The sequence below is a fragment of the Neodiprion virginianus genome, chromosome 7 (assembly GCF_021901495.1).
Source record: "Neodiprion virginianus isolate iyNeoVirg1 chromosome 7, iyNeoVirg1.1, whole genome shotgun sequence".
Classification (NCBI taxonomy): Eukaryota; Metazoa; Arthropoda; class Insecta; order Hymenoptera; family Diprionidae; genus Neodiprion; species Neodiprion virginianus.
The window spans coordinates 17,071,717-17,086,950 of record NC_060883.1 but is presented as its reverse complement, the minus strand read 5'-3'; the positions used below and the strand labels follow the sequence as shown (position 1 = coordinate 17,086,950).

General features: G+C 34.8%; 2 protein-coding genes across 4 annotated transcripts in view; both read right to left on the bottom strand.

Annotated features, from left to right (window-relative positions):
- LOC124308492 (uncharacterized) overlaps nt 1–12,894 on the bottom strand; it is a 32,273-nt gene extending 19,379 nt beyond the window's left edge. The window contains exons 1-2 of one of the 3 annotated variants that reach the window (XM_046771247.1): nt 3,390–3,716; nt 2,547–2,996 (exon numbers count right to left, since the gene is read on the bottom strand). In XM_046771247.1, coding sequence (XP_046627203.1) covers nt 2,547–2,618 — 72 coding nt within the window. In that variant the 5' untranslated portion in view covers nt 2,619–2,996; nt 3,390–3,716. Of the gene's footprint in view, nt 1–2,546; nt 3,214–3,389; nt 3,717–12,731 lie in introns of those variants that run through there. The other 2 variants (XM_046771246.1, XM_046771245.1) reach the window with 2 other exon arrangements.
- LOC124308489 (uncharacterized) overlaps nt 1–15,234 on the bottom strand; it is a 105,954-nt gene that overhangs the window by 2,964 nt on the left and 87,756 nt on the right. The gene's annotated exons all lie outside the window — the stretch shown is intronic.

The following is a 15,234-nucleotide window of genomic DNA, read 5'->3' as shown; positions in this document are numbered from 1 at the left end:
TAATTATCTCGCTGTTACATGAAAATCTAGGATGCCTTATATTCTTCACGATCGTGGTCACTCGTATTATATTTTCTCGTGACTATGGCGATAATTTGGTGCAACAATAAATTGATGTCAAGCGAACCTTATTTGACTGAAAAAAATGTGGGACTGACAATTGTAATCATACCGAATAGTTACTTGTTCAATGTTTTCTTGTAATTCCAACAATATTTGAACCGTTGTTGTAAAGATATCCATTTTACCAGAACGTTCTGGTAAATATACGAAATGCAAAACTTTCTCGTAGCAGCGCGATGTTTAAATAACGATAGCTCACAAATTCGTTGAAATAATTTTTGAATTTTTCGTAATTTACATCAGTATCGGTTCAACGTTGAAAATAAGGATTGTGAAAAACAGTTTTCTGGATAAAATTGGGTACGGCAGAGTCTAATAAAACGAATATACTTGATTTTTTCACAATTTCAAAGCAATTTGAAATGAATAATTAATATTCAAACTTGCAAGTTCATAATTAAAGTATTTTTAATTTTTTATCTTCAGGAAAATCGTCGAAGCTTTGATTATACGTTGATTTGATAAATAACTGATGAACACAGTATAACTATATCTTAATGAAATTAATAACAAAGTATTGATTTTATATTCAAGAAGCTCCTTAACAATGTATAATAATTATACGGGTCTCGAGGACGCTTTGCGATGTGATGAATTCGTCGATGAAAAAAATATTCACGAAACTGGTTTGGTGTATAAATTTTTCAGATTTCAAGATCGCATTGTATAATTGTAACTTTTTTTATTTGTTACCAAAAATATGGCGAAGAAAATATGAAAAATGTAATAAAATTTACTGATTCGCATTAAAACTTGGTACGAGTTTTCTCTTACGATAATTTCTCACAAAAAATGTATCGAGAATTCTTTTCAGCTGTACATCGACGATATTTTTCGATTCGAAATTTCGGGAAAAATATTTTGCCGGGTAATGCGGCTGGGAAAATTGTTAACAAAAAATTCGATCAGAACTTTGAGCCCAACTTTCAATACTCGGGTGTAAAATTGCATTACTTCGATTCCCACGTGGATTACGACTAGTATGAATAATTCAAGCGTTAGAAAACTTCTAACAATAATTCATAACATTTTTCATATCCTGAATATATTTTGCTTTTATAGTCCAAAATTAATATCAACGATGGATTATCTGATGCAAAAGTTACGAGAAGAAAAAAAAAGCGTTTCTCAAAATGAAACGACATCAAGCAAATTCAATCAACACAAGCTACGATATCAACAATTAGAGAATAGATTTTATAATTGGAAGGTTTGAAGTTATGAGACTGATGTTTTCGATTTGATTATAACGTTTTGGGCTCTTTTTTCATCGTAGAAATCTCCAGAAATCTTCTGTGAAAAAGTTTGCAAACAATTATTTTCGGACCGAATAACAACAGGTCTGTGTAAGTATGGTACAACGGATGTTTGTCAATAATTACATTTGTTCGTTATAAATATTATACTACATAATGCGAGATTTGTCGAATGGTTATCAGAAAAATTATGGAGATCTGATCGATGAGTGAAATGAGCCAAATCAGATCGGAGCGAAAAAACTAGATCTTAAACATTCTATGTATTATAGTTATAACACCAACGCTCAAATTGTTGATATTTAAATTTTATTTATTCGAACTTGTTCGTGGTAATTTATGTGATTAGGGGTGTTGTTTAAATCATCTTCGGTATGACTGGGCCACATGACGTTGCTGGAGATATAGTTCACAATCAGTCAAAATAGGTCTGAATTAAAAGTATTCGGGACATGGCTGCATTTTTGTCTACAAAGGTTCTCGACCCGGAGGAACTTCAATTTGAGTTCATTTTTGAGTCGCATAACCGAAGTTTCGAGAAAGTGTCAAAATTTGATATTTTTTGCGTTTTCCTCAAAAACTGCTCTCGATGGGTGAAAAATGATTTGACCGTTGTGCAGAGTGGAGAATTGTACATCGAATTATGCCCTCATACATCGAAAACGGAGCTGGATTTGACAAATTAAGAAAAAAGAAATCACGTCACAAAAATTCCCCAAATGCCGTCGATAAATAGAATTTCTTTCTTCTTAATTATTAAATTATCTCACAAAAATTCCCCAAATGCCGTCGATAAGTAGAATTTCTTCTTTCCTAATTTGTTAATCTGACACCGCTTCGGACATGTCAGGACATGTAATGTCGAATTTTCCGCTTTGCACGATGGTCGTGTGATTTTCCATCTAACGATATCAGTTTTTCAGGAAAGCGCCAACAAAAAACATCAAGTTATACTGTTTTCTCGAAACTCCGGCCATGCAGCTGAAAAATGACTTCAGTCTTGAATTCCTGACGATTGGAATTCCCTATGCTCAAAAATGCAGCCATATTTTGACTAGACTAATTTTGCGATGAACGATATCTCCTATTTTCTTAATTACTGATTCTGCAGACTCATCCTTTATGAAAAAAAGTATCAGGATGATAGTGATTAACCGATCAATTTACCAGAGCGATTGTTCGGTCGGTTTTGTCCTCGACGGCGGTACGAACGCTGGAAGGAGTTGGCGATTCCGTCATTATCTATTGAATCGGCATCCGTAAATAAAGGTGTAGATCAAGCAGGGCTCTGCACCATGAGCGTCTGTCATTAGGAACATTTTCAAGTCTCGCGGCAGCAGCGTAAAATCTGCACGAACCACAAGTCGATTGGCCTTCGTCTTGGTCGTCGTTCAATCTCGCCCCAAGTATTCCTCCCTAAAATCGGACTCGAATAAACTGCCCCAACTTGATTCAGATCCCGAACTTTCGGATAGTTTGAGCCAACTTTTGCCCCGCGTATTCATTTCCGTTCCAGGTTAATTACTTTGTGTTTATTTCGTGCAGCGTCCGCCGGAAGTTTTACAAACCGTTCAACTTTTCACATCGATTCATTTAGATCGTCGTCGTCGAGTTTTTCTGTTTTACACCGAGATAAATTTCTAGCTGCGGTCGCCGTTCTTGTAAAGTTTCTTCTAACTATTCTCATTCATGGTCATAACCGAAAAATATCGTTCCGTATTATTTTTTTATATAATCACCATAAGTTATAGGTATTACGTACTATGTTTCTTTTATGACTGTTGCGACAATTTGAAGCTTATTGAACAACGAAGTGCTCTTAAGGCTTTAATGTCTGGAAAGAAATTTAGTAAACTGAATAAATTATTAAACTGTAATTACCAGAAAATGTAGTACTAAGAACTCTAATCACGCTAAGAGAGTTACTAGTTGTATCAAATTTTCACGTAGTAGCAACAATATTGGAACGTTATTGTGACGATATCTGTTTTGCTAAAACTTTCTACTAACTTTGCGAAAATGAAATTTCTCTCAGTGAAAAGTTCGGTGTATAGTAAGAATTTAGATATACGCTTGAATGTGACTGACACTTGTTTTCAGTATTTTGATTAATCCACTGGTATTTGCATATTTAGATTCGTTTCCTCGTCTGTCGTTTCGTGCGTAATGTAACCGTGAATTAATGCATCGTGTCGAGCAGAAGGGATGCTTTTTTACGAAGAACCAAATTTCTCTGAGATAAAATACAGTCGATATGAGTGATGTACAAACGAAAGCAAAAGAATCACACACGGGGATTGCCGCACAGGAATTTGTGACGTGCCTCGCGAGAGATCGGATGTGTACTGAACCAGCACCACCAGCTGCCAGAATTATTACAGGCAAACTCGAAGGTACACGTTACGAAACTCTCGCGCATGTCTGACTCTACTCGACTCTCACCACTGTTTCTCTTCCGTCAACGCGCCCTCAAGATCAGAAATCCTTCAGCCCTGGAGGACGACCCGTTACTGGGATTGTCACTTTGCAATGCGTCATCTGGTGGAAATAAATCAAACCAATGCAACCAGCCTGACAACTGACCGTGTTTTTTCGCATTTGTACAGTAGAATAGGTATGTTGTTCGTTATGTTACATTAATTTATGTGACGTGAGGAATTTGATAACGCAAGAATTACGATTTACCTCCATTAAGATTAAAAACTTAGGTTATGTGGTAATAAAATGGCGCCGAAAACCAGACTCTGATGTCATGAGGACACTTTCCAATAGTTACGTAAACGGCGCAGGTTTGCTTATCCTTGAAATGCGAATGGAGAAGAAAATTACGCATCCTTCGCGCGAAGAGGATGTAATAGTGAGTCCTTACCGACCGCGTTGAATATCACTTATTTTGATTATCATCGGAGCATAGGCATTACGGTGATCTGAAAATACCCCAGATTATTCAAAAAAAAATATCGTTTAAGCATCAATGACGCCATCAAATGTATTCTTACTGTTGAATTACCACTTATTGCAGCAATACATTTCCTAGAGTTGTTTTCATGTAAAACCAAAAAATTTTCCTACACCTTTATTCGGTATTGCATTTGGAATTGCTCTGACTATGGCATTTTTTGCATCAGTGATGCGTTGGCTTTGATAAAAGTCGAAAGAAGTGTACGTTTTACTCAATCGGTAAGGACTGACTATCGCATCCTCTTAAGGTACTTTAAGCATGATTTCACGTGTGACTTGTATTTGAGGGAATCGGGATAATTTTTATTCAAAAAGTCGAATGGATTTGACATTTTTCGTAAAATCATCGATGACGTTAGACGATCTCTAGAGATCTCTATGACTAACAATATAAAGGCAAAAAATTGAAAGCGAATGTAAAATTTTGGAATTCTGAACGTTCGGCTTACAATTATTTTTTTTTTTTAAATTGTTTGTATTTTAAGTGTGCGTTGTTCGAATTGCTTCTATAAAGCATACCATTTTATTTCGTCTTGGTGAATTATTTTCATTTCATTTACATTTACCGCAAAAAAATAGTTCTAAAGATGCAAATAAGATTAAGATATTCCAAAATTAGGCGCCTTTCATATAAAAAAACTGAAAGCTTTCACATTAAAATGTTAAATTACAGATGAAAGTTGGGAAATGTGAAGCATGTATTTTTTTTTACGGTTCTTAAGTATCCAGTCTAAAACGAATTCCACTGTCCGAAAGTCTACACGTTTCTATATCAATAAAATATTGATTTACATAACCTTCTTTCCGATATGAATGGTATAAAAAATTCAAATGCGTAAATCATTCTGTTCGCATCTTAGTATGTAATAAAATTTAAGATATTAATATTCCAGTAAATCCAAAATTTCGACCCTGGAATATTATTTGCAAACAATTAGTGGATCGATCCATGTGTAAAAATTAATTACGTGGGTTACAGCATCGCGCGTAAAACCTTCTAGATCACCCAATCATATGCCTTCGATGTCAATTTTTTTGCAAAAAGTTGCAAATTACAAAATTCACTCGAGTCTTTATATTTTAACTAACGAATTTTCCAAAAAAAGCATTACGAAATATCACACAAGGATGCAACAAATAAATAAAAAAATTCATCCCGATAAAACACTCGTGCGATTTCAGGTTACAATTTAAAGTGGAAGGAGAATCATGCATTTTTTTACGTCTTTACTTTTGACGGCACTAAATGAATTCGACAATGAAGGATGATGCGAGTGAAAATCAAATTACCAAAAGCACGACTCTAGAACAATTCCAGGGATCCGGTATTCATCGATTCCTGAATTTTAGGAGGAACAATTGCCAGTTAAGCCACTCAAGTCGTTGAATTTCATCGTAAATTTCATCAAGGTGGCACGAATAGTTTCGCAGATACTTCGGAAATGGTCAAGTCTTGAGTTCCACTAACAAGACTGAAACTTCAACCGGATCCTGCGCCAAGTTTCGAAACGTATTTAAGGTAAGTGCATCGGTTATTGAACCCTTTCTCAAATATTGACCCTTTTTGACCGTATCTGTTTGACCCTAAGTTCTAAAACCACCGAAAAATAAATTTCCAGTGTCTCCCGTTCCAGCAATCGGTTTCAGTCATCCAGAAATTTACAATTTCTTCCGTCAATTTATAATTTTGGTAAACAAAAGGGTCAATAATTGGGTTTAAACGTGTCAAAAACCGGTACACCTCCCTTACAGCAGAATATCAACTCGACACCGGAACATGAATCATTTACCGCGTAGTTTTGAGTTATAATATCTTGCCAATATCGATAACATAAAAATTTGACATGCATTTTTGTACACGCAACTCTTGAAAATGAAGTTGCGGCTAACTTGAGTGCATTCGGTAAATAATTTCCTCACATGTGTTCAACTCGGTATGTTGACCCGAGTACCCATAGAATGCTTCGGGGTGAACTAGCAAAGCTTGAATTTCCATCTCTTGTGTGTTAGCCGAAGTGAATGCAGACAGGCAGGTACGCCATAGGCATAGAGACGACGTCGTAATTGGATTGCTGGGCTTGCAAAGTACGGAGTGTATTGTGCAATTGAACCCATATTCGGCATAGCTGCGGCCGCATGACTGCACTCGAGCATCTGTATTCTTTTCACAAACCCGGTGTAGTATCAGAGATGATCAAAACAAAAAAAGAGTATCATTTCCATTGAAGGTTGCATGACCGATTGAGTAGAGGAGAAAACTTAGTCTTGTGTAATGTTCTACCCTTACCGACCGAGAAAACTCGCCATTTTTCTTCCTATGTTAAACGAGAAGGGTGAGTTTGCTCGGTCGGTAAGGGTAGGACTGCTACACGACCTTAAGACAAAAAGAAAATGATCAAATAAATTCCAATCGAAAAAATGTAAAAAGTGAATTTCAGATTTCGTGACTGAATTAAGGAAGTTGATGTGCCAAAAATTGATATTTTTTATAAATTTTATCACTAGTCAGTCGTGAATTGAGTATTTACCAAATTATCGTGTTCGTAAGCCACTAAGATCTCTTTCAAAATGCGGAAACATTAAATACTGGAACCGCAAACAAAGGCTTGAATATTGATGCCTTGTTTGAAACCACTTAAAAATGGTTAAAAATTTCGTAGATTTGATTTCACTCTACGATGGCTTATTTCATTCCGGCGATCATTTTCTACAAATTCAACATAATACTTTTTTATCATGTTGAATTGACCTATACTGGAAGAAAAAACCTGTTTCAGTTTCATCGATATCTTATGAGCTTGTATTTACTCATTGAGTATATATTATTTTGGTGCTTTTGAATGGATCTTCGTGGCTTAGGAATAAAATAATTTGATAAAAACCTGATGTACGTCTATGTCGTAGCAAAATTAATAAACAGTAAATATCTATTTGGGCCGTCAAACCTACTCAATTTCTGATAAACTTCCGAAGAAAACCGTATCCTCGGTATAAAAATTAATCGAAAGTCGTGAATTTTGAGTGCAATAGTTAAATAATTATTAGCCTAAGGTGGGTCAGACTATCGTACGTATTTTTTTATTACCAAATGCGTATAATTTGTTCAATTTGAATTAAAAAATTGGCTTGTTCTATTCTTCAATGGATTTTTGACAACACTAACCAATTTCAACCTTATACATTAGATTATTATACATTCAATTTGTGAGTTATGTTTTTGGGATTAAAAAAAATAATAAAGAAAAATATAAATATAGCCTTTGGAATTGTTGCTTCGTTTTTTGTGGATTCGTGATAGACATAAAATCTGGAGTACCGAATAGAAGCACATGAATTTCATGGTCGGAAGGGTTAACGGGAGAAGAAGACCCCAGAGATCGAGAGGCAGAGCCGAATCCTGATGATCATTTGCCACGAAATTCCCATCGGAGACGCAGATACGAAACTCAGGGGTAAATTGGCGGTTCTGATTGCGAGACCGGTCGATGATCGTGAGTCTGTGCAAGTGAAATATATAGGTATGCAAAGTAGAGGATCCTTGGAAACAAGAACGTATCGAGAAGCGTCACGCGAGGAAACTTGGTAAGGATGAGTCCTCGACCGGCCCGCTTAAGCCGAAGCTTAGGAAGAGACAAAAAAACCGTTTAAAAAATTTCCCCAAATTTTTTATTTCCCATGAAAATTAACCGATTTGCGCGATTTTTTTTTCCACGGTTAAAATAAGCCAATCGGTATGGTTTTTTTTTATGTCAAATCAAATCACTCGCGAAGAACAGAAAATAAATTTTTGAACGTTTGTTTTTATTTTTTTACCATTGTTTCCAACGGTTTTCTCGACACGTGGTTTTTCAAAACGGCGTACATTCGCAAAGAAAGAGTTCTCAATCTATCCTTCTCAAAATTTGGACACGAGACTCTTCACGCCGTTATTTATCTTGTCTCGGAAACTTTTTTTTTTTTGTGAAATCTTGATATTCTTTTTTAACGAAAAACAGTCGAAAAAATTTACAAAATTCGATACTTTTCGTTGTAACCGCGGGGATTCTGTCAATTTTGTTACAAGAGAAAAAAAGGAATACCTCCATAGCAAGATGGCGACTTTAAAACCGATCAATCATGTTTTTACAAATTTTGTTTTAGATAATATTTACGGCCACAATCGTGTATACACCGTGAGGTCTCTTTTTTTTCGACGTCATTTTCAACCTTATGAAACAAATGTAAAGAAAATAAAAATAAACGTTTAAACATTAATTTTTTTGTTCTTCATGAGTGCTTTGATTTGACATAAAAAGAAAAAAAAAATCAGTTACTTTTCGACCCTTTACACGAAAAGACTGCACTTCTACCGTGTAATAGAAATGAATTTAAGTGAATTCCGAATAACCAAAATTGAAATTTTTTCCAGTACACATTCTACTGTAATCTGTATCTTGTAGGAAGGATACGTTGATTACATTTTTCATAGTCATTTCAAAAAATCATCCTCAAAGAAATTTCATCGAAATTTCCCTGTAATCATTTTGAAGGTTGTAATGATGAAACCCTTTCCCACATTATGTTGATATCTTATCTCTTGTTAGTTGAATTTACTCGGATTCTTATCACATTCATTCACTATTATTCGTGTAAAAAATATTGTTGACAATTTTTTTAAGAGGTTTCTCCGTTTTTTACCGAATCCACAAAGAGAGGAGATTATCAATTCGTCACATGATACGTTTTTTTTTTTAACGCCTGTTCGCGTTTAAAGCCTTAACGGATGGACCGATTTTGTTGATTACTTTTTTATCTTAAAGAGCTTCATCCCTGGTGGTCCCACGAATTTTCAAAATGATACTGGTCCATTAATAACCAGTTTTAGAAAGTCCAAATTTTCATCCCACCATAATTTTTTGGATAATTTTCACTAACAATTAAAAAAACAAAAAATTAAATAGAAAAGGAAGGAAGTTGAAGGACTATTATTTTATTTGGTGCTGAAATAGCTGACTTGTCGGTAAGTCACAGAATCGTACGTTTTTCCTTTGCCGAAACTTTAAACGTGATCACCTCGAGACATTTTTTTTTGTTTGCAATAATTTGAAAATCGGTTTACACGATTACTCAAAAACTGTTTTACCGATCAAGCTCATATTTGGCGCACGTTTTTATGATACTTATGTCCAATCGACGAACCTAAGATCGAAAAAAAATGATCGAAATGAACATGATTTTCGCTGGGTCAAAGTTTCAAATTTTTTCCAAAACAATTAACTTTTTTGTTCTACAGTCTCTCCTTTAGCCAATATTATTATTTTTCCAATATTATTGGTTCATCAAGTCACTACATGCACATAATAATCAATTTTCTGCACAGACCGTTTCAGATAATAATCCTAGGAGGTGGTGAAGTGTACAGGTTATATATCCGCCATTATTCACTTTTCTCAAGCGAGAAAAATCGTTTTGAAAACTAGAATTATCTAATAAAAAGTGCCTACGACCCTGAAAAGATATATACATTCCTTGCCCTTTAAAAAAAAAACGTGAAATTCAACTAAGATTTGGCGTTTTATTGGGAGTGACCACCTTAATTGCCAACTTGAGCTTTATACACTTTATGGATATGTATGCAAATCTTTACCGATAAAATCTGAGCATGGTAAGCCGAATTCTTGAGACCTGTTATTACGTCTAATTTCTTAACGATCGGTATCGACTTACGTTTACAAGTATTTGGTATACTACCTTACTTACGAATGAGTTATTCTCGAGGGGAAATACAACGGTGAAAAAAATGTCGTATTCAGAGTATAGATTGAAATTACACAAAGACGTAGATCAGCGTCAGAGATTTTGAGCAAATTTACCGATTTCTAGATATTTTATAAAATATCATCCCGGTATTTTTCGTCTTAATATTGAAAATAAAGCTCTGAATTCAGGAAGCTTACGAGTTTCGGAGCCCAATTTTTACATACATCGTGAATTTAATAAGCCAATAGAAAGAAGGACTAATGCACGTAGCAGGGCGAATTAAAAGAGAACCTAAATTCATAGAAAAAGTTTCAAAGCTCCGTAGTAAATCTATATTACGATACAAAATTGAGGGGGTTAAAGAAAAAAAGGTGTAAGTAACAAATTTGATAAATCCGAGCTAAGCCTGGATTCGAACAATTGAAAAACTGCCCTCTTTCAGAATAATAATCTTCGTTTGTGCCAGTTTTTGGGGAACCATAGTTACGATTAAAAACAGTTGCATTTTGAACTCTTAAACAAACTTTAGTTATAATTCAAATTACGAGAGGATAGGAAATAGTTTAATAAAAGTTCTCTTATTATCAACTATTACAATTAATCATATCGAATACTTCAAGTGAATTTATGAAAATCGGGCAACATAATTTCGTCGTTTCGACTACCTCAATGACAGAGAATCGTGACAAAAGAAACTTGTTGAGAGAATTTTACGAGCCTAAAATCCCCAAGAATCGCTTATATTTTTCGTGATTAAAAAATAAACGTCTTCCCAGAGAACACGTTTCAAAAAATATTTCAAACGAGGTTCGAGTTTTATTTCACGTTCACACGGTCACTTTTTAAAATTTGACCAAACGCAATTTTTCTCGATGCGTAAAATTTATGTAAATTGTACAAAGATCCAGCAACAAAACGAGGTATATATTGAAATTCCAATCTGTAAATTTTTTGGGAAAGAATAAAATATGAGTGAATTTTATGCGTCGAACGGCAAACAAACGTTTGTTAACACCGCAATTTTGCCATCCCCGAAACGGTTAAGTGAACTTATAGAGGTAATTATCCCGCTCGAGTGTCCCTGATGTTTACGGTAAATGGAAGAGAACACGCCTCGCTAGAAGTCATGCTCGTTCACCTCTGGTAGGCAATTTTCCGCATGATGTATCGCCAATATTGCATTAGGCCTCTAGTTACGCGTATGTAGCCGGGACATTTTATGTCCATCCGGTTAACCTCGACCCTGATCTGTTGGAATTTGTCTCATGTTTCTGTTTCTCCCCAGGATTAATCACTATGTAAATATAGCGCATAGAGATTACGATTACAAAGATCACGAGTCGGTTGAAGGGATTAAAATTTAGTCAGAGAGATCGCAAAGATATCAAAGCACAATTTCGTTGATTAAAATGAATGCAAGGGATTCGAAAGGTTTTAAAATTCATAAGGATTGTAAGAAGTTTGCAAGGATTACAACGGATTACATTTATCACAAAATGTCTGTAAATATTGTAAGGGGTTGGAAAATAAAAAAAATATTACCAGGACCTTGGGAATTGCAAAGATGACGTGAAAAATGCAAATGTATTACAGAAGATTACAAGGGATTGGAAAGGTTGTGAAAATTATAAAAATTACAAGAATTTCAAGGATCACAACGATAACGTGAAGCTAGTGAAGAAATTGCGAGGGATTGCAACAAATTGCAAAGATGGCGTGTAGAATACAAAGTGATTGTAGAAAATTACAAGAGATTACAAGAGATTACAAAGGCTACGTATAATTACATGATAAAGTTGCAGGGATTTTAAACGTTACAAATTAAGATAACATGAAAAATGTATACGTATTTTTGAAAATTACAAGTGATTACAATGGATTACGAAGATTACACGGGATACCAGAGATAAGGGAAGAAAATTCTCTCATATGTTTCTCCATGTTGGTTTTTTTATGGATCTGTTTTCTGTACGTAAATTGTTCAACCCAGCACCGAGAAGAGAATATTGTTAGGTATATATTTATAATTTCTGTCATATAAATTAAACCTAATTATCGAGCGTTAGTCGATTACGTATAAAATGGCTCACTTTCAACTTATCCTAGTCTGACATCAGTAAATTTATTCCTACAATTTTACACACAGCTTTCTGATGTACGATTAAAAATATTTCAATTAAATTCGATTATACGATTTCTCCGACAGCCCGTAAGTAAATAATTTTTATGTGGAAGAATCATCGACTTTAACAATTGGCAAGGAAAAAAAAAATATGTGCTTGTAAAGTAAAATAACTTTTATCAACATAACCTATGAGATGTAAGCTCTGAAAAACTTTTCCCGTTTTCAATCGACAATTATGTTTTTTTTTTTATCTTCGTATAATTCTTTACTGGCTGATAAAGAAATAATGCATTAAAATTTGACAGAAAATCTGTGTATAATTAAATTTTCAAGTTGATATTCAACATAAAATTTTGGTTTCAATTGAAGTCGGAGTTGTAAAGTACGCATAATTATTACGTCAATATAGCAGCAAAAACAAAAAAAAATAATCGTGAAATTGACGGTTCTCAGTGGTATGATAAATTAACGAATATACATACATGTGTGAATATATGCGAACAGATAATTTACGCGTTTATACTCACGTGGGCGTATTTCACCATAAGTAGGAGATTTTTTTGAGCGAAATCTTTTTTCAATGCCAAAATAACGTCGGGATTGTTCATTTTAACGGGTGATCACTTTTCACGGAGTGTGGTGTGAAAAATCATGCAGTGTTACGGTGTTCCAGTGTGTGACGACAAGCTCTTTAAGATACCGCGACTTCCTTTCAACTGAGATAATTCCTGCTACGCAGTGATTCTTGTATGCACGTGACATCAACAACGGTATCAATCGACAAGCATCCTGTATGCAGGCATACAGCACGCAAATATGCGTATCGAATGAAGTGTATGTGGAAGAAAAATTATCATTTCATCGAAGACAAACTATACTGCTGATATAGTATATGTATGAAATTTGAAAGACGCATCATTTCGCGTAGTAGGACTTTATCGGCAGAGTTTTACACGAAGTCAGTCAGAAACTTATCAGGCTGAACGACCGACTGCGCAGGCGCAGTATGGCTGAATTCTATTGGTCGTCGAAACCAGGGGAGCCAACTTACTCTAAACGAGTCCATAAGGTGTTTAAATTATTCGTTATAACGAGTCGTAGTAATCATCAGTCATCAGTCTGTTGACAATAAAAATTTTCCAAGCCTTTTCGAACTGCTATTTCAACTAATTGAGATCTACATGGCTCGAAAAAATTCGCATCACCTACGTAACCTAGTTAAATCTTGAGGTGGCCCACCTGCAAGAAAAGATGATAAAACTCGAGCATTCAATTTGTACTTCAGACGAGCTTTGAAACTGAAGTCAATGAATTTAAATATCAGAAAGCAACATAGCAAACATTTATATAAGCCACATATTTCAATTTATTAATTAAACCGGGTATTAATTTATTTTAGAGTAATATTTTGCGATTATTATATAATTTTTTACTTCCTAAAAAATATATTGTTAATCCAATTTTAATAAATTCTGGCTGATTTCGTTCGTGAATAAAAAATTTGAAGAATCGTCCGAGATAAATTTTTTTTAAAATCATGATAACTTTGAAATAGAAATTTGGTAAATAAATACCTCGAAACTTTAACAATACAGTCATCTATATATAAGAAATTATTGTTGACGGATGATATTATTCTGGAATTGCATTGGGATTCATTTGAAGTTTTTAACAATCAATTCTTTTTGAAATATTTTACCTAGTGAATCCGAATTTCACTTTTGGAACTCAAATATTTGATCTTTATCCTTTGCTTTACAGAACCGTACGTACTAAAAAATGTTTGTCAACTTGATGAAGTGTTGCGGTTTGTTAATTTGATTAAATATCGTTTCGCTTGGCGCGGTAAAAATAACAATGTGCGTTTTCTTTTTTTGCGGGCTGTCTTTTTTTGCCATTTTCGTAACGACGCCGGTCGTCTTCTTATATCGATATCAAAGGCTGCGTCGCTGATCGCATCGATAATTCAAATTGATTGATTGAGGTTCAGACGAGGTTCTGACAATGACGGAGGTTGCCTCTTGCGGTGGTACTTTACACACCGTATGTATAGGTATATACAGCTGTTTAGCATCGGGATCGGCGAACTTCTAGAAGCTAATACATAAGCTCGCTGCACGGCTTGTCTTATCACTTACAAAATTATCCGTCGTCACTTGCCGCAGCTTGCGGTAAATTTATGGCAGCGTCATTCCCCACGCGATATTATGCATGCCCGTCGAAATTACAATACAAGAGCCATAGCCGTGAGCAAAATTATTTAAGAAATGCCGGACTTATCGTCCACCCCCTTCAACTTGGTTGATTTTTCATGGGCATGTTACCCACCTAGAGAGTAGTGAAAAGCCAAAATATTAGCACCAAAGCGCAAAAATTTATTGGCTGAGCCAGAGCCACTTTTCATTTTTTTTTTTTTTTCTTGAATTTGGGTATTTTTCCTACTAAGTGGGTGAAAATCGGTCTCCTGGTGTGAGATTGACCAAGGAACACGAATATGGCCACAGATTTTAACCTACGGTAAAGACCGAAGGAAATATTGGCCAAAAAAGTCCCAAATCATGGGGAAATGATAGAAATTTTTTATTTTTATTTTTGACCAACCGAATCAGCCATTTTGTAGAGAAAGAACCAACGAATCCAATGAGCACAGAGGTCCAGATTTTTAGAAGGAACCTTGTTGAATTTTTATGGTAAAGTATCGATGTATTCACGACATATGAGCAGAACACTGAATATCGAATGTATGGATATTTGTTCACTCAAATTGAGGTTGTGCACTACCGAGTAGGACAACTATGAGAAAAAATCAGATTCTTTGCGCAAGATTAGTAGTAATTACAAAAATGTTGAAAAATTACAATACAATACATCATTTTTTGAGAATTTTCGAAGTGTTGAAACAGGCTGAACAAAATTGACGAAAATAAAATCGAATATTTCCTCATTTACTGAGGGAACCAGGTCAACGAAATTCTATAGTTTTTGATCATCTAATAGCTTCTATCTTTCTTATCTCTTCTTTTTTTGTGA